The sequence below is a fragment of the Colias eurytheme genome, chromosome 5 (genome assembly GCF_061535395.1).
Source record: "Colias eurytheme isolate Ceu_HAF_F1 chromosome 5, ilColEury1 Martin Lab GWU primary, whole genome shotgun sequence".
Classification (NCBI taxonomy): Eukaryota; Metazoa; Arthropoda; class Insecta; order Lepidoptera; family Pieridae; genus Colias; species Colias eurytheme.
In genome coordinates this window covers 11,826,173-11,849,515 of record NC_142984.1, presented here as the reverse complement: position 1 = coordinate 11,849,515, position 23,343 = coordinate 11,826,173, and the positions used below count along the sequence as shown (strand labels likewise).

The 23,343-nt window shown below is 35.2% G+C and overlaps 1 protein-coding gene across 1 annotated transcript in view; it reads right to left on the bottom strand.

Moving 5' to 3' along the window:
• The window catches only part of LOC149908695 (uncharacterized), a 36,307-nt gene that overhangs the window by 5,721 nt on the left and 7,243 nt on the right, over nucleotides 1–23,343 (bottom strand). Inside the window, exons 2-6 of the mRNA XM_090102231.1 lie at nucleotides 19,035–19,941; nucleotides 16,948–17,117; nucleotides 16,725–16,870; nucleotides 16,380–16,508; nucleotides 15,309–15,725 (exon numbers count right to left, since the gene is read on the bottom strand). Of these exons, the coding sequence (XP_089958357.1) occupies nucleotides 15,309–15,725; nucleotides 16,380–16,508; nucleotides 16,725–16,870; nucleotides 16,948–17,117; nucleotides 19,035–19,941 (1,769 nt within the window). The remainder of the gene's footprint in view (nucleotides 1–15,308; nucleotides 15,726–16,379; nucleotides 16,509–16,724; nucleotides 16,871–16,947; nucleotides 17,118–19,034; nucleotides 19,942–23,343) is intronic.

Here is a 23,343-nt window from a genome sequence, read left to right as displayed (position 1 = left end):
AAAATAAATATTAATTGTAAGTTTATTTAAAAATTAGAGATTAAATAGTAATTTAGTGTTGATTTAGCTATTTAAAGTAATTTAATTAATACAATCTTGTTTTTTTTTTTTTTTTTAATATGTATAAGTATAATTCATAATATGATGTAATGATTTTTACTCTTTATTTTAAAATAATCATAAAATATATACTTTTTATGTTATATTTAACACTTTATATTAGTTATATTAATTTATTTTTTGAAGTAATTTTACTTTTGATTTTTTTTAAACTAGGTAAGTAAGTATGTGATCGTTGTTATTTTTATTTATATTGCTGATTTTATTTTATTCACTTATATTTTTAAGTTGTAATTTGTATACACGATAGTTATTTCAGGGCATATTTTCATTTTGTAGTATATGAAGTTTTAATTTCTTTTTGAATAATCCTAATGATTTTACTTGTTTTATATCTGTAGGTAGGCTATTATATATTTTAACTCCGTCATGAAGTAAATTTTTTGAGCCATAGTAGGTACGGGCTGGATGGATATTTAGGTGGTCAATACATATATTTTGTCGTAGATTAGAATTTCGCTTCCTCTTAGTTAAAGTGATATCTGTATGAATTTCCTTATTAAACAATTTTCGTATCAGAATACAAGTATTATAAACGTAAATTTGCGAAATATCCATTATTTTAGTGTCTTTATATATTTTCTTTGTTGGAGTGAGATAATTATAGCAAAAAAGGGTTTTTATTAATCTATTTTGGGCTATTTGTACTTTGTTCATGTTAGTTTTAGCGGATGTTCCCCATATCGGTATTAGATAATCTAAGTGGGATTTAATTAAGGAGTTATAAATTGTATATCGAACAGTATTTGGAAGACATTTTGCAAATCCTCTTAATGCACCAGACAATGAAACTATTTTTTTCCTGACTTTTTCAATATGCGGTTTCCAGGTCATATGACTATCCAATACTAGACCCAGATATTTTTCTTCATTAATCTGTTTAATTTGTTGATTATTTATAAAAAGAGGGGCATGTGTTGGAACTTTTTTAGATTTAGGTGAGAATATAATATAATTAGTTTTTTCAACGTTAATTGTCAGTAGATTATTTTGTAGCCAAGTGTTAAGGAGGGTCATATCGTGTTGAGCTTCCGATATCAAAGAGTGTATTGACTGTCCATAGTAGAATAGGCTGGTGTCATCAGCATATAGACTTATGTCACCTTTGAAGGGAAGCTCATATACGTTGTTTATATATACTAAGAACAAAAGTGGACCTAGAATAGAGCCTTGTGGTACTCCATAACATATCGGCAAGGGATCACTTTGACATGATCCAATTTTGACAATTTGACAACGGTTTGCGAGGTAGGATTTAATTAATTCATGTGCTGTTCCCTTGATACCAATGCATTGAAGTTTTGTTAGCAACAAGTCATGGCTCACGGTATCAAACGCTTTTTTTAGGTCCACAAAAATGCCTACCGCGATATTTCTATTGTCTAAATTACTAATAAGTTTTGTTATAAGATCTGACGTGGCTGAGAGAGTATTGGATTTGGGACGGAAGCCGTATTGTTTCTGATAAAGAAAGTTGATTGAGTCAAGGAATTTTTTTAATTGAGTATGCAAGACCCTTTCAAAAATTTTTGATATAACAGATAGGACAGAGATTGGTCGGTAATTGTTAGGGTCTGTTTTGCTACCAGCTTTAAATATAGGTACGACTTTAGCAATTTTTAGAGAGTTTGGAAATGTTCCTTCTGATAGACATTTATTTATACAACACGCTAGATCATGGCTTATCAAGTCTTTGATACATTTTAAGGCTTTAACGCTAATGCCATCTAACCCTGAGCTGGTATTTGAGTTTAGCGAGTTAATAATGTTTTTAACTTCCTCAGCGTTAGTGGGATTAAACTGGGTGAATGAATTTTTGCTATCTAATGTCACATTAAGTTGATAATTCTGGGTTTTAGGAATTTGATTTGCTAAAATCGAGCCAACCGAAGCAAAGAACATATTAAAACACTTACAAATTTCCTTTTCATCACTTATTAAGCCGGTAGGGGTATTGATCTGTGGAATGACAGTATCCTTTATGCTATTCCTAGATAACGAGTTTATAAGGCTCCACATTTTTTTTGGTTGTTTGAGAACTTTATTAAATTCCTTTGTATAATATTCGTTTTTTGTTTTCTGTATTTTTGCAGTTACTTGATTTCTCTTTTTTTTAAACTTCTGTTCAATGCATTTATTATCTTTGTTCATTTTGTGCTCGTAGTAAATTTGATTTCTGTCGTTGATTTCTTTAATGATATCTCTGTGTATCCAGTCTTGTCTTGGTTTGTTGAGTATTTTTGATTTTATGACTTTGTTTTTATTGATTGCTTCTTTTAATCTTAATTCCATTTGTGAATATTCTAAATTGTTATTGTAGATAGGGTTATTTTTTATGTATAAGTATAATTCATTGTAATTTAGTGCTTCATATTCTATTTTTTTAAATAATTCAGGTTTATATTTTTTTACTTCTAAAAATATCTGTTTATGATCTGACATTGCTGATTCAACAATGGCAAGGTGGAAATCGTTTTGTTTCACATTTGTGGCAACATGATCTAGAATTGATTTTGTCGTATTGGTTTCTCGTGTACAGTATGTTTCATCAATCTTGTTTAGTAGTTGGAAGCCATTTATCTCAACCAAGTCCTTGTAGGTATTATTAGTCCGATCCAAGTTTAATAAATTTATATTGAAATCACCAAATATGATGGCTCTGCTACTTTTTTGAAGTTGTATTCCAAAGGTTTCGAAAAAATTTTGTAGTGTAACTGGATCCGGTTTACGATATATAGCACCTATGTCCAATGAATAGTTATAGAGGTGGACCCAGAGATAATGGTTATCAAGTAATACTAGATCGTGACATTGATTGTGTTGGAGATTATTGTGGACAAATATTGAGACCCCACCTCCTCTACTATTTGACCTGTGATTATAATAGTGCTTATATCGTGGAAGTTGGAGTCGTTCACCTTCATCCTTTGTTTTGATCCAAGTTTCAGTCAATATGATTACGTGTATTGTATATTTAAATGACTCTATCACACATCTCAGTTCATCTAATTTACCTGGTTTAACAATACTACGTACATTTGCATACATAAATTTCAGAGATTTATTCGAAAATTTAATTTCACCGTAGTTATTGGTTAGTTGGTATGTCAGGTTATCGATAGTCGGGTTGGTTAAATAAAATAATAAAATAAAAATAAAATAAAAATTTCATTTATTTGCCTTCACAACTTAAAACTATTACAATGGAACTAAATATGTAAACGTGTAGCATTTTCGTTGTGAAGGACTAGTGTCTGAAATAGGTCTTTGAAAGACCTGTAGTACAGATCACTAGCCCCCCTCGCGGATAGCACTACTAAAATACATTTAAAGTTTCAATAACTAAATATCAATCGACAATAAGGAGAGGAAAACAAAAAACAATAGACTGAACTTAAGTCTACTTCTGCTTAAATAGTAACTTAAAATTATATACGTGACCAGTGTGTTAATGAGTGTTTGTCTGCATGTGTGTGTGCGCGTGTATATATGTATGTTTGTATGTGTGAGTGTGTGTGAATGTGTATGTTTGTGTGTGCGTCTACTTGTGTGTGTGTGTGCGTGCGTTTTTGCGTTTGTGAGTGTGTGTGTCATACACAATAAGATGTTAATACAGTGAATTATTTTTTTATTTTTTTATATTTAAAAGATTTTCAGTTTGTTGGTAATCTAGGGTTTTCAAATAATTAGTTACGGCTGATTTACAATTATATTTATTTTGAGGATATATGTTTAACGCTTTATTTATTAGGTTATAAAGAAAAGGTCCCAAAAAGCAAAAAAAATTGTGTGAGTGAAAACTTTTGAATTGTAAGGTCGGGCATATTTTATCTTTACGACGTTGGCTAGAATGTAGGTTTTTGTCAAAGACTAGTTGAGAATGCTGTTTTATGATTGTCTGTAGTATAAATGATTGCCTAACCGTCAGTAAGTCCCACTTTTTGTAAAGCTCGGTGGTAGGGAAACGGTAAGGGAGGCCAGCACCAACTTTGAGGATCGAGCGCTGGGCACGCTCAACTTCTATCAGGTAACTCTTAGCACTACCGCCCCAAGATGTGATACAATAATTTATTAAAGAGCTACAAAGGGCAAAGTAAACCATTTTAATGACTTGGTGGTCTCCTATATGTCTTAAGCCCTTAAAAATGTAAATTAATTTACGCAGTCTTGTTACAAGTACATTTATGTGTGGTTTGAAAGATAGGAGCTGATCAATAGTTATGCCCAGATATTTAATAGTTTCAGTCCTCTCGAGTATTGGACATTGGCAATTCGGAAGAATGGAAGAACAAGAGTGAGCTGCAATAGCAAAAGATGTAGATGGAAGCATTTTATTTCTATGTGCAAAGACCATATATTTTGTTTTCGTAACGTTTAACGTTAGAATGTTGCGTTGTAGCCAGTTACAGACACTATTAAATCCCTGTTGAGCGTAATTGAATACCTCCTCCCATGAATTGCCAACAAAGAAAAGGGCAGTGTCATCGGCAAAAGTGATGACTTTACCATTGGAGATATTGAGGTTGCACAAGCCATTGATATAAATTAAGAAAAGCGTTGGCCCGAGTATACTTCCTTGAGGAATTCCATATTTAACTGATAGTTCATCACTAGTTGCATCACTATTTAGCCTGACACGTTGTCTTCTATCAGTCAAATAGTCACTGATTAGTTTTAATGGGATATCACGTATACCGATACTTTCTAGTTTATCTAATAGGTGAGGGATAGAGACTGTGTCGAATGCTTTTGCCAAATCAAGAAAGATCGTTAAACAATTTTTATGTTTATCTAAATTATTGATGATAGAGTTGACTAGCTCATGGACAGCATCACTAGTGGATTTGCCGCGTCTTAACCCATATTGATTTAAAGAAAGCTTACTGTTTGACTCTAAGAAACCAATTAATCTTTTATTTACTAGGCGTTCTAAAATTTTGGATAATGTGGGCAATATTGATATAGGCCTGTAATTATTCACACAGTCTCTATCACCTCCCTTATGTATTGAATTTATCAAAGCTATTTTAAAAGCGTTAGGGAATATACCTGATACCAAGCTCAAGTTGCAGATATGTAATATTGGTGGAATCAACAAGTTAGCATACCTCTTAACAATTTTTCCTGAAATAAAGTCAACACCGGAGAGAGAATCATTATTTAAACCATTAATAAGATTTTGTACTTCTTCTTTATCAGTGGGAAGTAAGACAAGTGAATCAAGAGAGGATGAACAACTTGGATATAAATATGAGTCAGTTACTGGATGTGAATTTTGATTCAAGCTGATTATCTTATCCGCCAATTCAGCACCAACGTTAGCGAAGAAATTATTAAAATCGTTAGCACTTTGGACAGGATTTTTAGACCCTAAGCTAATGTTAACAACTGATGTTTTTTTACAGTTACAAATAGATTTTATAGATTCCCATATTTTTTTATTATTTCCTTTATATTTCTGGACTTCCTGCTTTTCAAAGTTTCGTTTTGCCTTTCTTAATAGAGCGTTACAAAAGTTCCTATAGTGGTGATAAGTAACTTTTAGCGTTTCGTTATTAGGATTTCGCTTTAATTTTTTATGTAAATTGTCACGATTTCGCATCACGCGCAAAAGTGATTTAGTTATCCATGGTTTACGTATTCTTTGCCGTAATGGAGTTTTAAAAGTACGAGTATTTTTAATTATGAAGCTTGATAAACTGTTTATAAAATTATCAGTAGCAAGGTTAGCATCATTAAATTCAGAAATAAAATTGAAATTAAAATTTGATAAGTCTGCGTCAAGGCCCGAGAAATCCACAAGATACGATTTATTAGAGTTATTGAACGATGATGTTACTTGTTGTAAGTTGACGGCAACACACTCATGGTCCGTGATAGATGATTCAATTATAAAGCAAGTAGCTTTTAGATTAGTTCTGATCATAGCATGATCGAGGCAAGTTCTCCCGTGAGTTGGCACAATGTGGGCAGGTAAGATGCGATGACCAGCTAGTAAATTAAGGTAATCGTATGCCCGTTTATCAGTTGAGTTTGATGAGATATCTATATTAATATCGCCACACAATATAATATTTTTATAAGAACTAAGTTTAGTGAGGAGTACGTCTAGAGAGTTTATGAATTTCGATGTATTCGTTTGGCTCGGCGGGCGATATATTGCAATAATACAAGTTTCTGAATTTACGGACAATAATAAACAGTTAGTATCACTAAGACAAGGTTCCTCGTGCGTTACAATGAGGTGTTTGTTGTAATAAATAACTACTCCTTCGTTTTGAGTGTTTTGAGAAGATGTAGAAATGTAATGGTAATTATCAAGACTTGGGATGTTTCTAGTTGATGACAGCCAACATTCCGATAACACAAGTACGTCCCACGAAATATTAGATCTTTGGAGAAATGTTATAAGATTCGGCATGTTACGGTTAATACTGCGTATATTTTGTGACAAGATATTCAAATTGAGCTTACTATTAGAATTTATGAGATGTTTATCAATGTTATCTATGTCGCATATTATAGAATTGGCCACTTGTATATTATCTAGATCAGAGTTTAAGGTTTCTACTATTGGCATCATTTTAAGTTATATATTAAACGGGGTAAAATTACGTGTCGACGGCAACACCGTGGCACGTTAATTCTATAATAATTATTGTTATAAAAATAATAATATAAACTCTGATCATAAACGCAAGTGGCTATTAGCTGTTTTTTAATTAGTAAGTAAAATAGAAAATTGATATTGATAATAATTGTATGGGATGTTTTATTTATAGGAATAGGTATGATATTTATATTTAGTGTAGATGTGTATAAAATGCAGCATGTGTGTGGGTAGCTGAATTTTGTGTATTTTGTGTAGTGAGTTAATTGTATGTATAATGGTTGTTTAAACAAGTAGTTGTGTGTTTTGGTCCGCATATAGGTATAGAACAAGTTGAAAAAATTATATAAAAATAAAGAGTAATAATATAAAGTGTAATGCGTAACAATAAATTGAAATTTATAATGCGTACATTATATAGTCATGCTATTTGTTGAAATAGTTCAATTTCATTCACAATACGTATGGGTTTCGAATTCGAATCTTTTTTAATATATATCTTTCCGTATGAGGTCCATGCTGCAAACAACTTTTTGTTTTTGACGTTCTCGCGCGCAACGTAAAAAATTCTTCGCATTTTACTAGATAAGAACTCGGAAATATAAATAGGACGCGATGGACCTAGTAAGTTAATATGCTCAGTGTTCAATTGGGATTCTTTATTTTGGCGCCTATTTTTATTGTAGTTTATAAAATTCGACATAAAGGATTCCTTACGGAAAGATGTTGTAAATTCCACTAATACAGCGTCTGACCTTGTACGAAATATTTCACGTATTTCAGAATTTTGAATTGGCGAATCGACGCCTAATGTCGAACCGATGTTGGAGATAATATTTGTAAGAGTTTCTTTATTCTCATTAGGCTGTTTGTGTAAGTTCCTCACTTCAAGAGTAGTACAATGGGCCGACTTTTCAAGTTGTTCCAGTTTCAACTCCAGGGAAGCCACTCGATCCTTATATTCCTTATTTTCTTGCTCTAATTCGTGTATTTTAAACAATAAATCTTGATGTTGTCCCGAAATCGTTTCTACTGATTTTTGTATGTCCTGGTTTTGTGACATAATAGTAGTCAAAACATTATTTAAAGATTCGAATTTCATATCTTGTTGTTCTTTAAGTTCGATGAACATGGATTTTATGTCGGAATTTGACGCGGATGACGTAACGGGAAGTTCCGCATAGGAACGCTTTTGACGCTTCGTTACATTAAAGTAGTTGTCCGCCGATTGTTGCATACACGAAGTGTTGAGAGCTGAATCCGAGTTGTATTGCAAATTAGTATTTGGAGTATGCAAGGAATCAGGTGGTGAACGTTGCACAGACATAATTGCGAATAAATAAAGTTTTCGATTACTTTACACAGTTTTAACTCGTGTGAGTGCGGTACAAGGTTGAAATTCACTTAACAACTTATTAATATATCGGATCGAGCGAAGGATTTGTTTTGCAGTGATGTATAAAGATGAGTCACTCACGTAACTTGTCCTCGTCGCACGCGTGTCGTCCCGTTCTTCACAACCACTTAGTTCTTGCGTTTGATGCGCTCCTAGTACTCGTCGTTGAATTACGGTGGTAGTTGGAGCACGTTATGTGTGCAGCGCATGCGCAAGCGCACAATAGAAATACAACAACAAGCGGCTCCTTGCGCGTTATGTTAACCTGGTATTTGTGACTCGTACGGTATATTGGATGAATGAAGGAAATAGCGGCAATTCCTTCGTATTGTTTACCCCAATGCGAATTCTTCGGTTTTTATGAGCTCCTATTATTTTGTTTAAATTAAACTCACAATTCACTTTAATTTTAGTACAAAAAAATACAAATTACTTAGAGAATGAAACACGTCTGTACTGCACAGTGTCCGAGAGGGAAGGGATCTTCTGATCTTTTAGATTGATCTAGTTTTTTGAATCCGTTTCAACGATTTTAGGGATGCCTTTAATATATTTTATACTTAAGTTTTTTATTCCCTCGTCCGTTTTTTGTTTGAGTTCATCTTTTAGAAGTTTTAGGTATGCTCGTTGCTGTGGAGTTTGGTCGGAATAAATCCCAATTTCTTTTCTACAATTTTTGTGCTTATTTCTTAAAATTATTTTAACTGGTTCTTCTGTTGAAAAACATACTTTTAGTGGTCGACATTTGTTCGGTATGAATTTTCCTAGTCTTATTGTTGCTACTAGATCTGGGCTACACGGTATTATGTTTTTTAGAAATTGTATTACATTTTTAGTGTCAGAAGCTTTTCTTGTTGTTGTCTCGACAGCGTCACATTCAGGTAAGTTTGTAATTATTAAATTTTTGCTACGTTTTTGACGCTCATGTATTTCAAATATAATCTCTTCCTGGTTTGAAGCTTGCTCGAAGTTATTTATGTGGAGCGGTAGGTCTTTTAATTTAGTCTCAATACCATTAAGTCGTATTTCGGTATCAGAGTTCTTATTTAGAAGCAAATTAACATTAGTTTTAAGCGAAGTCTGCTCCATTTTCAGCGTTTCTAGTGACAGTTTCGTTTCAGACATCTCTTGTTTAATAGACGAAATGTCGCCTGAAATTTTATTCATGAACTCTCTTTGGTTTTCAGATAAAGCAGACATCATATCCATCATCCGGGACATTTGTTTGTTTAATTCACTTAACTCATTTTTGATCAATTCATCATCGTCTTTAAATTTTCTTTTATGCCGAAAAGTTACTTGCTGATCAAGGGGCTTTTCACTAGACACATTAATTTGAGGGTCACTATGCACAGAAACCATGCCACTTCCAGTAGGTGATCGCAGTACGTTCATTGTAGTTGTAACGGATAACACGGTGTGCACGTCCACTCGGTAAGACGGTCGGCGCGCGAAAAACGTATGATACGAATGATGGTTAAGATACTATAAAATCTTGAAATATGTTAACAAAACACAATAATTAATATAACGATAAGAACATAATATAGTAATGTGATTAGTAAAAACTGTACTTCTTAAAATAAAAACTATCTTATATCCTGACAATCCGAACTTTTTTTAAACCAATTTATTAAGCAACTAGCTGTGCCCGCGACTTCGTCCGCGTGGAATAGTGACTGCATAGTAGTTACTACTTAACACACAATTATTGAGTAAACACGTCTTGAAACACGTACTATCATATACAACTAAATTATAAGTACTTACACATTAACTATTATAAAGTTAAGAAATAAAATAAATAATAACACAAAAGAACTGTTAGTAAAATTTATTACTAAACTGAGCTATAAAACTTAGGTACAGAAGAGTTCAAAATTTCCAGGATGTGGTTATTCTCCCGCTCCCATATTCCTTCTACTTTCACAGACTTTCAACTTTTCCCTTTCACCCCTAGTAAATGGCAGAACCGATTTTGATCTAAATTCTAAACCATGTCTAATCATACCTATATATTATGTACATGTCATATCCTTTCGTTTGGTACTCCATTTGGATTATGTATCCCCACTATCACCCCAAGGTGCCCTATATGTAATAAACAGATTAACCAATTTTGATAAAACATGACTAATTGTAATTCACACGTCATTTGATATGCCGCTTGATTATATTATTTGACCACATTCGATTATTCATTCCCACTTTTACCGCTATAAATCAATAAATGGATGAACCGATTTTGATTGAATTTGCCTCATCATACTTCTCACGTCAGGTCATGCCCTTTCATTTGATATGCCACTTGGGTATTTATTATTTGACAACTTTTATTCCCACTTTTATACCTATATCCAATAAATGGATGAACCAATTTTGATAAAATATGTCTTATTGTACTTTACACGTCATGTCTTTCATTAGATAAGTCACTTGAGTATATTTGATAAAATTTATTTATTTATTCCCACTTTTACCCCTATATCAAAAAAATGGATGAACCGATTTTGATAACATTAGACTACTTAATTGTTTCTGACAGGTCGTCTTTTTTCATTTGATATATCACTTGGGTATAACAGACAGCATTCGTTTTTCTCATTCCCACTTTTGCCCTACATATAATTATTGGATGAACCGATTTTGATTAAATATGCCTCATTATACTTCTCACGTCAGGTCATGCCCTTTCATTTGATATGCCACTTGGGTATATTCGACAACTTTTATTCCCACTTTTATACCTACATATTATATCCAATAAATGGATGAACCAATTTTGATAAAATATTATGTCTTATTGTACTTTACACGTCATGTCTTTCATTAGATACGTCACTTGAGTATATTTGATAAAATTTATTTATTTATTCCCACTTTAACCCCTATATCAAATAAATTGATGAACCGATTTTGATATAATTTGACTTGTTGTTACTGACAGGTCGTCTTTTTTCATTTGATATATCACTTGGGTATAATAGACAACATTCGTTTTTTTCATTCCCACTTTTACCCCTCTACTATATAATAAATGGATGAACCGATTTTGATTAAATACCTATGCCTCATTATACTTCTCACGTCAGGTCATGCACTTTCATTTGATATGCCACTTAGGTATATTTGACAACTTTTATTGCCACTTTTATCCAATAAATGGATGAACCAATTTTGATAAAATATGTCTTATTGTACTTTACACGTCATGTCTTTTATTAGATACGTCACTTGAGTATATTTGATAAAATTCATTTATTTATTTCCACTTTTACCCCTATATCAAATAAATGGATGAACCGATTTTGATAAAATTTGACTAATTGTTTCTGACATGTCGTCTATTTTCATTTGATATATCACTTGGGTATAACCTACAACCTACATTAACAACTAACATTCGTTTTTTTCATTCCCACTTACCCCTAAATAATATAATAAACAACTAATGTAACAAAAAAACGCATCTAATTCGTATTACCCGTTAGCGAGCTACGGTGGCACAGACAGACACGCAATACACACATAGCGGACATAACACCCCTCTTTTTGCGTCGGGGGTTAAAAATATAATACCTACGACATAATTTCAAAGACCTTTTAAGTATATAGAAAATTTACCTAGAAGTAACCATAATGCTATTCGTGCAGGTTTTAGACTTATGAGCAAAAATCTAAATAAAGTTCCTTTGACCCCCCCTACTACCCCCTCAGCATAACCACCTCCCCCACGCTTGGGAACTTTCGATATGATCATCTGGACATGTCAAGGAATAACTTTAGCGTATAATTTACGTAATAAAGTAATTCATGTATAGAATGCCTTAGCAAATGTTCGCTGTGATTACTTAAATGGTCATAACTTTTTTATTTATGAACCGATTGACATGAAATAAACACTAAATGTTAAATGAAGCTTACCACAATATATTAGTGAAAACCGCATTTAAATCGGATAAGCCGTTTCTGAGATTAGCGTGTTCAAACATACAGACAAACAGACAAACAGACAAACAGACAAAAATTTTTTTAACGACAGTTTTGGGTTTGGGATCGATTTAGTAATAACCCCTGCTAATTTTTTTTTACATATTTTCATTGTACAGACACCACTTTTCTAGAATTTTATTATATGTATTGATGATGATTTTATTCTTTACGTAACATAATATTATAACGTAACATCTATACATATAATAAAATCGTAGGAAAGTCAAAACTGTACATAATTATATAATATTTTTTTAAAAGAATACTTGGGTCGTGAATCGTGATCTACAATAGATACCGAAGCACTGACTGTATGTCTGTTTGTCTGTTTGTATGTATGTCCGGGATAAACTCAAAAAGTACTGCATGGATTGACTTCAAATTTGGTATAGAGATAGCTTAAGATCTGAGGAAGGACATAAGATAGGTTTTATCCCGGAAATCCCACGGAAACGGGAACTATGCGGGTTTTTCTTTGACTACGCTGACTACCGTATGACTACACCTAAGCTGAGTTATAACAATTGTTTCATAACAAAAATCGTTCCACTTGATTTTCTGCTGAAATTTGAAGATCAGGATCACCTGATGCAGAACCGCAACAGACCACCGAAACAATAAGAGTTATAACTTATAACAATTGTTCCATTACAAAAATCGTTCCACATGATGAGCATTTTCTGCTAAGAGTATAAATTTGAAGATCTGGAACATCTGATGTGCAACCCTAATAGCCCAGCTACACTATAACATATTATATAGGAATGACGTCTTAACAAAAAATGTTGTCTGATGGGTATTTTCTGTTGTCTTATAAAAACGAAAGATCTGGATCATCTGATGTGGAACTAGGGCATGCACCCGGGTTTACCCGGTTAAAGTTGTCAAAGTCAAAGTTGTCGAAGTCATTTTGTCAAAGTTGTCAAAGTCAAAGTTGTCAAAAACAAAATTGTCAAGGTCAAAGTGGTCAAATTCATTTTGTCAGAGTCAAAGTTGTCAAAGTCAAAGTTGTCAAAAATCAAAGTTGTCAAGGTCAAAGTTGTCAGTCATTTTGTCAAAGTCAACGTTTCAGTCGAAGTTGTCAGTCAAAGTTATCATAGTCAAAATTTTTCAGTCAAAGTGTAAGTGAAAGTGAAAGAAGTCAAAGTTGTCAAAGTCAAAGCTGTCAGTCATTTAGTCAAATAAAAGTTGTCAAGGTCAAAGTTGTCAAAGTCAAAGTCAAAGTTATGAAAGGCAAAGTTTTCAAAGTCAAAGTGAAAGTAAGTCAAAGTCAAAGTTGTCAAAGTTATTTTGTCAATGTTGACATTTTGTCAGTCAAAGTTGTCAATTATTTTGTCAAAGTCAAAGTTGTCGAAAGTCAAAGTTGTCAAAGTTTGAGTGAAAGTGAAAGTGGGGAGGAACATTATGCGCCTCTATATTCATAATATATCGCCTTATATGTATATTATTAAACATTATGACTGCTGATTATGAACGTCATGCTTGTCCCGGGAGTCGGAAACATTCAAGGAGTCAACTTAAATTCAACGCTTGTGTTCTAAGCATATTCGCACGTCTACTTCTAGATCTTTACAGGCCAGTAATTATTAACGTTATGTGCGTTTGCACGATGAGATTTTCATACATTGTCCCGAATACCGAATACGCATACAACCAAATATTCAAATTTCAAAATCAATTCAAAAGTGAGAGTGAGATAGTGTTCCTGGAGTACTGCATGAAGAGATAAGAGGCAAGAGCGCAACGAACGTAGTTAATAAAGAGATTTTAAAAGTTTTTGTAATGCAATTGTTAACTCGAAATTTCGGTAGGAAAATAATTATTCTTTTATGTTATGCTTTTCTTCTTTATAAGTTAAATCTAATTTAATAGAAATCCTCCAGTAGTTTACGTCTTAAGTCCTCGCGAACGAAGTCGCGGGCCTCAGCTAGTAATATTATAATCTACATTATATGTTTTTACATGTGTGCACTTATGGCCCAAATGTCTATGGCTGGCGGGCATTCCCCTTTCGATATTGACTGTATTTTAATTAATTTTACGCAATATTTGTATGCTATATTTTTATTACTAAGCGAAACATGATGAACAATTGCAATTTTTTGACATCTCTGTGTAGTTACTATGTTTTTAGCAAATAAATATTAATTCTTTATTATTATTTTTTTTCGATATTATTATAATAATTACTAGGACACTAGGAAGGAAATTGCGACGTTTCGGATTTGCGTACGTAAAAAAACGCATGTACGGCGTTTCGCGTGCGGGGTACCTTTCGACCACAGCTTTTGACGAATCTTTCAAAACACCTACCGTTATCCCATAACATACTACGATCAAGTAATCGTATAAAGTATAAACAATGGGACATCGAGGATTACGATCCGCTGATGTTGCATCTTTTATTAACCGACTTCAAAAAATGGAGGAGGTTATCAATTCGGCCGGTATAATTTTTTTTTATGTATGTAGTATGTACATTGTACACCGATTACGCCGAGGTTTCTGAACAAAAAAAGCAAATCGTTACGTGATTCTTTTTTTGTTTGATGCGGAATGGTTTCGATTTGGTCCCATAAAAATTTCATTCGGGTAGGGCTAGTAGTTTTTATTTTATGAGCATTTTTGTCTGATCTCGATGACTTAATTGAAAATCTAGCAAGTATCAAAGTTGAATCAAAATTCACCTCCCGGTTACCGTTTGAGCTGAAATTTTATATACGTATGTAAATTTGATAGCTATGAAAAATTATCATGACATAGAGCTGATTTGATGATGGAATCGGAAGGTGGCCATAGGAACTGAGTAATTAATTGACTCAACTTTATCGAGTTTGGGCTCGTTTGATTCGTGTTGAAAAATACACTATAAAGTATTAAATAAAAACTACGTAATATTATTATGTAGTAATTAATAATATCAAATCTTTTTTATTTTTTACTTTTCCGTTTTTAAAGTCGGTTATTTTAACGTAGTTATTTTTATTAAATTATATTAAATTAGTATCCATTCAGAGTCCACACCGGGTGGTAGGTACTCATTCTCACCTCAACTCATCTCATCCCATTTCATCCCATAATAGTTAGTTGCTATCTAAGTAAAAAATAAATGAATACAAAATCTTACTAAGAATTATTAGTTTTTTTTTTGTTCTATCGAATTAGGTAATAAATAAAGCGAGAACCGACCGCGACAGTCGAGGGCACGTCTTCGACGTCGATGTGCGTGATGTTGTTGTAGGCGAGGTCGAGCTCGATGACGGGTCGCAACTGCGGCGGCAGCGCGGGCGGCGCGGCGAGACCCGCGCGCGCGCAACGCAGCACCGCGCCCGCGCCGCTCACCGCGCACGCGCAGCCGGCCGGGCACGGCGGCGCCGGCACCGCGCACGTCAGCCGCTCCGGCGCCACGGCGCGCAGCGGCGTGCCCTCCTCGCCCGCGTCGTACTCGTCGTAGGGCGCGCCCCGCCCGCCGCCCGCGCGCCGCTCGCCGCACGCGGCCGCGTCGAGCGCGACGGCGAGGTGCGCGGGCGCCTCGCGCAGCGCGCGCGCGAACCAATACACTTCGCAGTCGCATTGTAGCGGCGTGTCCAGTAATATCCTAGTGAGCTGCGAAGGGGTATAGATGACAGTAATTAATTTTGAAACCGGTGAAATTTTCGAACGACGGGCACTATTGCAGACCGTCGCGGTTGTACGTCACGAGTGAAAAACGCTACGGAGACGAAGCTCCATTCGACCGCAAAACAGAGTGTGGACAGAAGTTCGACCGAAGTATGTACTAGATTTAGAATTTTTATATCTAAACTTGAAGATCGAGCCTGGGGTCTTCGATCTTTGAAACGGTATTGTTAAAGTGGAAACATATAATATTTTACGAGTCAATTTAAGTTATAGCAGAGTAATTTTATTACGAAACATTTTTTCAACAAAATTCAACAACATAACCGACGACGACGGACGCCGACGCGTCGACATAAAATAATACCTATGTTATTTCGTTTTGTTTGAACTGCACATTTGCTTAACGTTTTTCTATATAATATATAATTCATATTTATAGTAATAATGACCGATACGAATATTTTTAAGAAAATGAACCATTATAAAATGGTGTAATGGTGAAATGATGGCCATCATGTAGATTGTAGACAGTATAACACCATGGCTCGCTATTTTATTGCCACAACCCAAACCCTGGCAAACACAAGAATATTCAATGGAGCAAGAATCACACACACACTTGCACACACACACACTCACCGGTGGCGGGCGCGGCGGTGCGGCGAGCGCGGCGCGGTAGTCGCGCTGCGAGTAGCCGAGCGTCGTCAGCGGGTTGCCGCGCAGGTCCACGCGGCTGGCGCGCGCCCGCGTCCACTGCAGGTCGTCCCACTGCGCACACACACTCGGGTTTAATATGAAAACTTCGTTGGAAATATTATTCGTCTAAAGACCGTAAGACTATTTTTTACGCAACTGATATTATTGTAGTATAGACTATAGTAGCCGTCAAAGTATGTACATACACGAGTACAGTATCATAAACGAGTTAGATTCTTGAGCCCAGTCGGGCCAGGACGAGAATGGAATGAGGTGTGTATATTGTACCTGCAAGACGGTGAAGTTGTTGTAGCGCAGGTCGAGGTCGGTGAGGTCGGCGAGGTCGCGACGCCAGTCGGCGCACAGCAGCGCGGCGCCGGTGCGCGACAGCGCCGCGCGCCGCAGCCGCCGCAGCCGCCACAGCGCCGACACCGCTGCGCACACCCGTTACACTCATGATATCGATTATAGGCACAGGTGGAGGAGGCGGTGGTGAGGCGGAGCTACTGACCGTTGGGCACGTAGTTGCCGCTGATGTTGCACAGGTCTCCCAGCGGGTTGTTGGACAGCGCCAGCGCCTCCAGCGAGCGCGCCTCGCCGACCGCCTCCAGCGCTGTGTACTTGAGCTTATTGTTCGAGAGATCGAGCTCTTTCAAATTCGTAGTGGGCACGAACAGTTCCCTTCGTAAACATATTTTTGCCTTTAAATCTCATAAAATGATTAGGTGTACTTGTAAAATAATGTTGTTATATTATATCGTCGAATTATATTGATAAAAGAGAATGCTTACTTAGGGTATCGCTATTACTATTTTGTAAGTATTGAGGAGTGTCGCCTTTGCGTGGTGTCGTTAATTCTTATTAAAGTGAAACTTTTATTACATCGTCTCAAACTTTTTGGTCTGTGTCGCGCATGTCGCGTGACGGTCGGCTGCCGAGTAGTAGCCCGGTCAATTTAAACCAAAAAATGAGGGTACTACTACATAAAGTCCCAACAGGCTGAATTTCTGTGAAGTTGTTGAAAACATAATTATAAACAATGTCTAAAAGTTCTCCATCATTCCCCTGTAAGCTAAAAATTTTATTCACGGTCAAAGGTCAAAAAAATGAGTTTTTCGCGATTTTCAGTAAAACGACCGTTTTTTCCCGAAATTCAAGATAGTTTTTGAATCTATGCCCAGAAAAATTCCTGTAAATATGCAATTGTTTATAATTCGTAAAGAAGAACGTGTTATTTATCAAATATAAACAAAATAACGTACGAAAGCTGTTACTTTGGGTTATTTTTTCTAATTTAAAAAATGGTGGGAAATTAATACCCTGTAGCCGTGCATGAAATCTTCAAGTGGGAATATATTTCCTTTTATCCTGTAAGGATACCAAGTAGGTATAAAAAGTAAAAAGTTGAGTAAAGTAAAAAGTAATTTAAAAATTCATACATATTCAATAAATAATAAATTTAATTATGCATTTTTATTTTTTGTCCCTGTGTTAAAATCGACGAGTAAAGGCGCGGGCAAAAGCGGCAAAAGTGGGAGATTATTTCCCACATGTATGTTCATGGATATAGGGAAATAATTTCCCACAAAACATAACTTTTAATGGTTATAGGGAAATAATATCCCACCGCCAAATAAACCTATAAGCTACCCAATATTTTACTGTTTAATCTCGATATAACCCCGTAACTGATGTATTAAAATAAACTTGTTTGAAGTCATGGCCGATTAAGGGTTAATAAAATTTGCGAAGAAATTTAAGCACAAAACCAAAAAAATAACCAAAACCTTTCATATTACATGATGGGGATAGTCATATCTCATACTAAATGTATGGGCGTCAAAAAATCAGGAATCTGTGGAAAAGCTCAGCATCAATGAAAATATATATTCATCAAAAAGTTTATTTACATTAGTTAAGTGTAAAGATCATGTACTATTTTTACACGCAATAACTGGCTGTGATACGACATCTGCATTTTGAATCGTTATATCTCAGAAACGGTGGCTCGTAAGAAAGAAAGTATTGATACATTTGTTATAGATAATTTTATGATCTACAATCTTTGCCTGAGGTACTTTATGTAGCACCGAATGTTTAAATTGACCGGGCTATAGGTATAAAGCAGTGTTCGGAAAGTTTCACTTATACCGTGGTTTCATAAAACCACACAACATTTTTCAACTACACTTCGTTTAGAAGTGCTTTTGAATCGTTAAAATAAAGAAAAATAATAATTTATTATACATAGTAAGCGGCCTTATTTTACTTTATTATAGTATGTTTTCTTTAATATATCTGACCCTGAAAGTTTCCGTCAAAATCAGTCCAGCTTTTCCAGATATTTAGCCGGAACAAACGTAGTAACAGGTAGGACAAATAAAATTAAGATAAAAGTTGCTACATGTGTGCCAAAACGTAAACATAAACCTTAGAGCATTATGGTTTAATGCTCTAAGAAATAAACAGTATATATGTATTTCAAACAATTTCTTTCTGTAAGATGCTCCGAGTAAAAAGTTTGGTAATTTTTTACATGCTATTAAAAACAGACTCCTAAATTTTATTTATTCGTACCATCTAAATTAAAACGGATACCTCGGTAACGTTGTAATATTGTTGTTGGAGATTTTCAAAACATTTAATTTCGGCACAGCGGTGAGCCAGTCGGGCGGCAGCTCGTGGAGCCCGCTCGCCAGCACGCTGAGCGAGCGCAGCCGCGCGCCGCGCAGCGCGAGCCCCGCGCCGCCCCCCGCACCCCTCGCGCGCTCCACGCGCACCGTCTCAAGGGCTTCACATCGCTCCAGCCACACGTTCACAGTGGGCACGGTTACATTTTTCAAAGTCAATTTTACAACATTCTTACATCCTCCGATCCTCGGCCCCGTCGACGCCCCTTGACACACTACGTTTTTGACCGTGTCGCCGATGGACAGGGCGGTCAAGGGAGCCGAGATGTCCACGTCGGTCAGAGATTTCGCTCCGTCGAGTAGAGCGGTCAGGAGGAGGTTCTCTCTGACGACCAACCGTCTGAGCGCCGGGAGCCGGTTGAAAATGACATCGGTAAGCTCCTCCACGCCCGATCGATTCAGGTTCAGGGAGCGAATCGTCGGTGAAAGCGCGGCCAGCGAGGAAGGAGTCACTTTGACATTTTTGAGGGTCAGGTCCGCTAATTCATTCAAGGGCTCCAAAAAGGTAGCATCGGGGCGCAACAATCCGTCCGTGCTTATCCTCAAAGTCGTCAAACGCAGTTGCGTGAAGTGTCGCGCGGCGAGGCGCGGCTCGGGCGGCGTGGCGTCCAGGTAGAGCTTGGTGCCCACGCTGACGTTGAGCGCCCGCAGCGCGGCCGCGTAGCCGGCGGCGGGCGGCGCGCAGCCGTGCAGCAGCACCTGCGGCACGCGCGCGGCGCGCTCCAGCTGCGGCAGCGCGCCGCCGTCTAGCCGCACGTTCTCTGGACAGTTCAGACGAAAGTATCTCGCCCCATAATCTATTTTGATATCGTTACCTGAAATTTAAAAATTCATTATATACCTACTGTTACATTTTATAGACTCAAAGTTAAAAGGTAGGTAATAGAGATTGATAACACCGTTTATAGCTGGAGCAGATCTATTTTTATTTGCGTGAATTTTTCAGTTTGTTAAGTTTTAGACATTAAGGTTGATGTTCCGACCGTCCCTCCATACATTTTTGATTACCTCTAAACACTTAACACAGACACTATTTCTTTAAAACTAATCATTTTATCACTTCTCTATAATGAAATGTGTGCGCGTTCGACCTTTTTAATCAATAATTTACAATATTTACTTAGAAAAACAACAGTAAAATACCGGAAAAATTTGACACTTCTACAGTAGTGTGCGTGACTTTTGCCAAGCGAAACACGACATAAAGCACGACATCTAGCGCATAGACTATATACTTATTACAGATCTAGCGCGTCAATGTCTAAACGAAAGGCGATGTTTAGACATTGACGCGCTAGATGTCGTGCATTCGCGTTCGTTATCTTATGCATAATGAGCATAATTCTAATAAATCAAAGTTCTGTGTAAAAATTGAGTAATTTCATTTCCAATCGTTCAAAGAAAATAACAATAAAATAAAATAAAACTAATGACCTTAGAAACTATGTTTTTTTTTTATTTATTACTCATTATTGTTCGTCCGTCGTAGGTCTGTAAACTGTATTGTACACTGAAGGTAAATGGTACTGTAGGTACTTTAGTTCGGCGTCGTCGCTCGTCGGCTTGATATAAAATTACATTCTTGATTTCATTGACACGCGCTATGATTTGCGCGCGGAATTTCTTGTGTTGTGAATTTATTTTTGTATGCTATGCATTTTAATTGATTCAAATTGCAATGTTTCTCTAGTATGCATTTGAGACTATATTGTAAATTGTAATAATTGATCGTGGGTATAGTAATTAATTATTCTAATAACGCAATTAGTAATATATGTATTTTCGGTGGGATTCAAAACAAAAAATTGGCCCGTGATTTTTATGAAATTTCACCACATTGCAAATCACATCAATCATAGTTCATACACATGTATGACGAAAGTGATTAGTATTGTGGCTAACATTGACTCATCAGTTCATCACTGAAACCAGTGATAAATCAGTACCTATATCATATTGTGTTTGAATATTTTTAAACAATGATATAAGTATACAATTATTATAAATCGGTAAACTATCAAAGTAATCACAAACTTGCAAACATTGGTAAAATGTCCAGTAGTTTATGAGCCTATTCATTACAATTTACAATCAAACAAACAAACAAAGTTTTCCTCTTTATAATATTAGTGTAGACAAACACTATGAATACGATCACTAATGCAAATTCGGGGATTTTCTAATTATTGCTAAATAATAATTGAATTCGTTTTGAAATACTCTATAATTTTTAGTGTATAAATAGACATTTATAATGTGGTGCTCATTTTTTTTGTACTGCTAACGCTATTGTAGGTACCTATTTTCGTTGTTTTATTTCAAGTGAACACGGCCATACAATTTTGTCACGAGCCGCCTATGATTGTAGGTACTTTTGTTAGGCTCCTTCGTCGTCCGCGTCGGCTCGAAAGTTCTTGATTTCATTGTCACGCGCTATGATTTGCGCGCGGATTTTCTTGTGTTGTGAATTTATTTTTGTATTATTATTATTTTTTATTTATTTTTTTATTTTATTGATTCAAATAAAATATTTCACTAGTATGCATTTGAGACTATATTGTATTATGTATAATTTATCGTAGGTATAGTTATTCTTATAACGCAGTTATATTTTCGGTGGGACAATTTGACCCGTGATTTTTCTGAAATATCACCACGTTGCAAATCACATCAATCATACACACGTATGACGAAAGTATAGTGGCTATAATTGACTCATCAGTTCATCACTGAAACCAGTGATAAATCAGTACATATATCATATTTTATTGTGTTTGAATATTTTTTAAACAACGATATAGGTATACAATATTATTATAAATCGGTAAACTACCAAAGTACTTCCGAATTTTCAGACAGACAAACAAGTAGTTTGAACACGCAGTTTTCTTATACTAGTAGCAAAAATCAAAACCATAATATTATGTTTCCCTACTATATTTTACTAAAAGTCGAGTGCGTCGAAATCGTAAATAATAATATGTTTTTCACCTTCCTGGTTATTTTCCCATAGTAAATAGTGTTTTAGGTTTGTTGTTGTAGGTAGGAATAATAATAATTATTCTTACATGTTGGTTATGAAATGTATATTGAAATAATTTACTTTTACAAATCATTAGTGATATAAGTTTTGAGTGAAAATGCTTGGATCAGCATAATATTATATGGTACTTCAAATACATGTTTTGATAAAAAAAAACAATAGTGTAATAAAATAAAACTGCGTTTTATTGTAATCAATGTTGACAATTTTAAATTCCAAAATTATTGATCAATAAAATAGTTTACACCAACAAATATAACTTTTATTTTTATAACAATCGTTCATAATATAAACCGTAGCAGGTGGCGTTTTGAAGTTCTGTCTACTCATACAGAAAAATGGAAAACTTGTTTTTTTTGTAAACAATTTATTACTCATGTTGTTTGGCAACTCGAAGCGTGGTCGTCCGTCGTAGGTACTTTTGTTCGGCGTCGCGTCGTCGTCCGCGTCGGCTTGATATAAAACATTCTTGATTTCATTGACACGCGCTATGATTTGCGCGCGGAATTTCTTGTGTTGTGAATTTATTTTTGTATGCTATGCATTTTAATTGAATCAAATTGCAATATTTCTCTAGTATGCATTTGAGACTATATTGTAATAATTGATCGTGGGTAGGTATAGTAATTAATTATTCTAATAACGCAATTATATTTTCGGTGGGATTCAAAACAAAAAATTGGCCCGTGATTTTTATGAAATTTCACCACATTGCAAATTATATATTATACAATTACAATTACAATTATTATAAATCGGTAAACTATCAAAGTAATTACAAACTTGCAAAATATGCTTTTCCGAATTTTCAGACAGACACACAATTTTATTAGTTTGTTTTAGCAAAGTAGGTACCTATACCTATACGCTTACGTCGCGCGTCGCGTCGTCGAAAACGGTGCGCCCAGAAACAAACATACCTAATTCAGTTACAATCCTTTTTTTGTTCCGTAATTTATTGTATTTATTCTAATACGATTTTTTTTATTCGTCGGCCAGTTCTACTAGGTATAAAAAGATAAAATTGAAATATAATTATTGTAGCGACTAGCGACAGCCATAGGTATTATGTTACTATGTTTTCGTAAATATGTTTTTCACCTTCCTGGTTATTTTCACATAATCTTATCTTATATATAAAAATGAATCGCAAAATGTGTTGGTAAGCGCATAA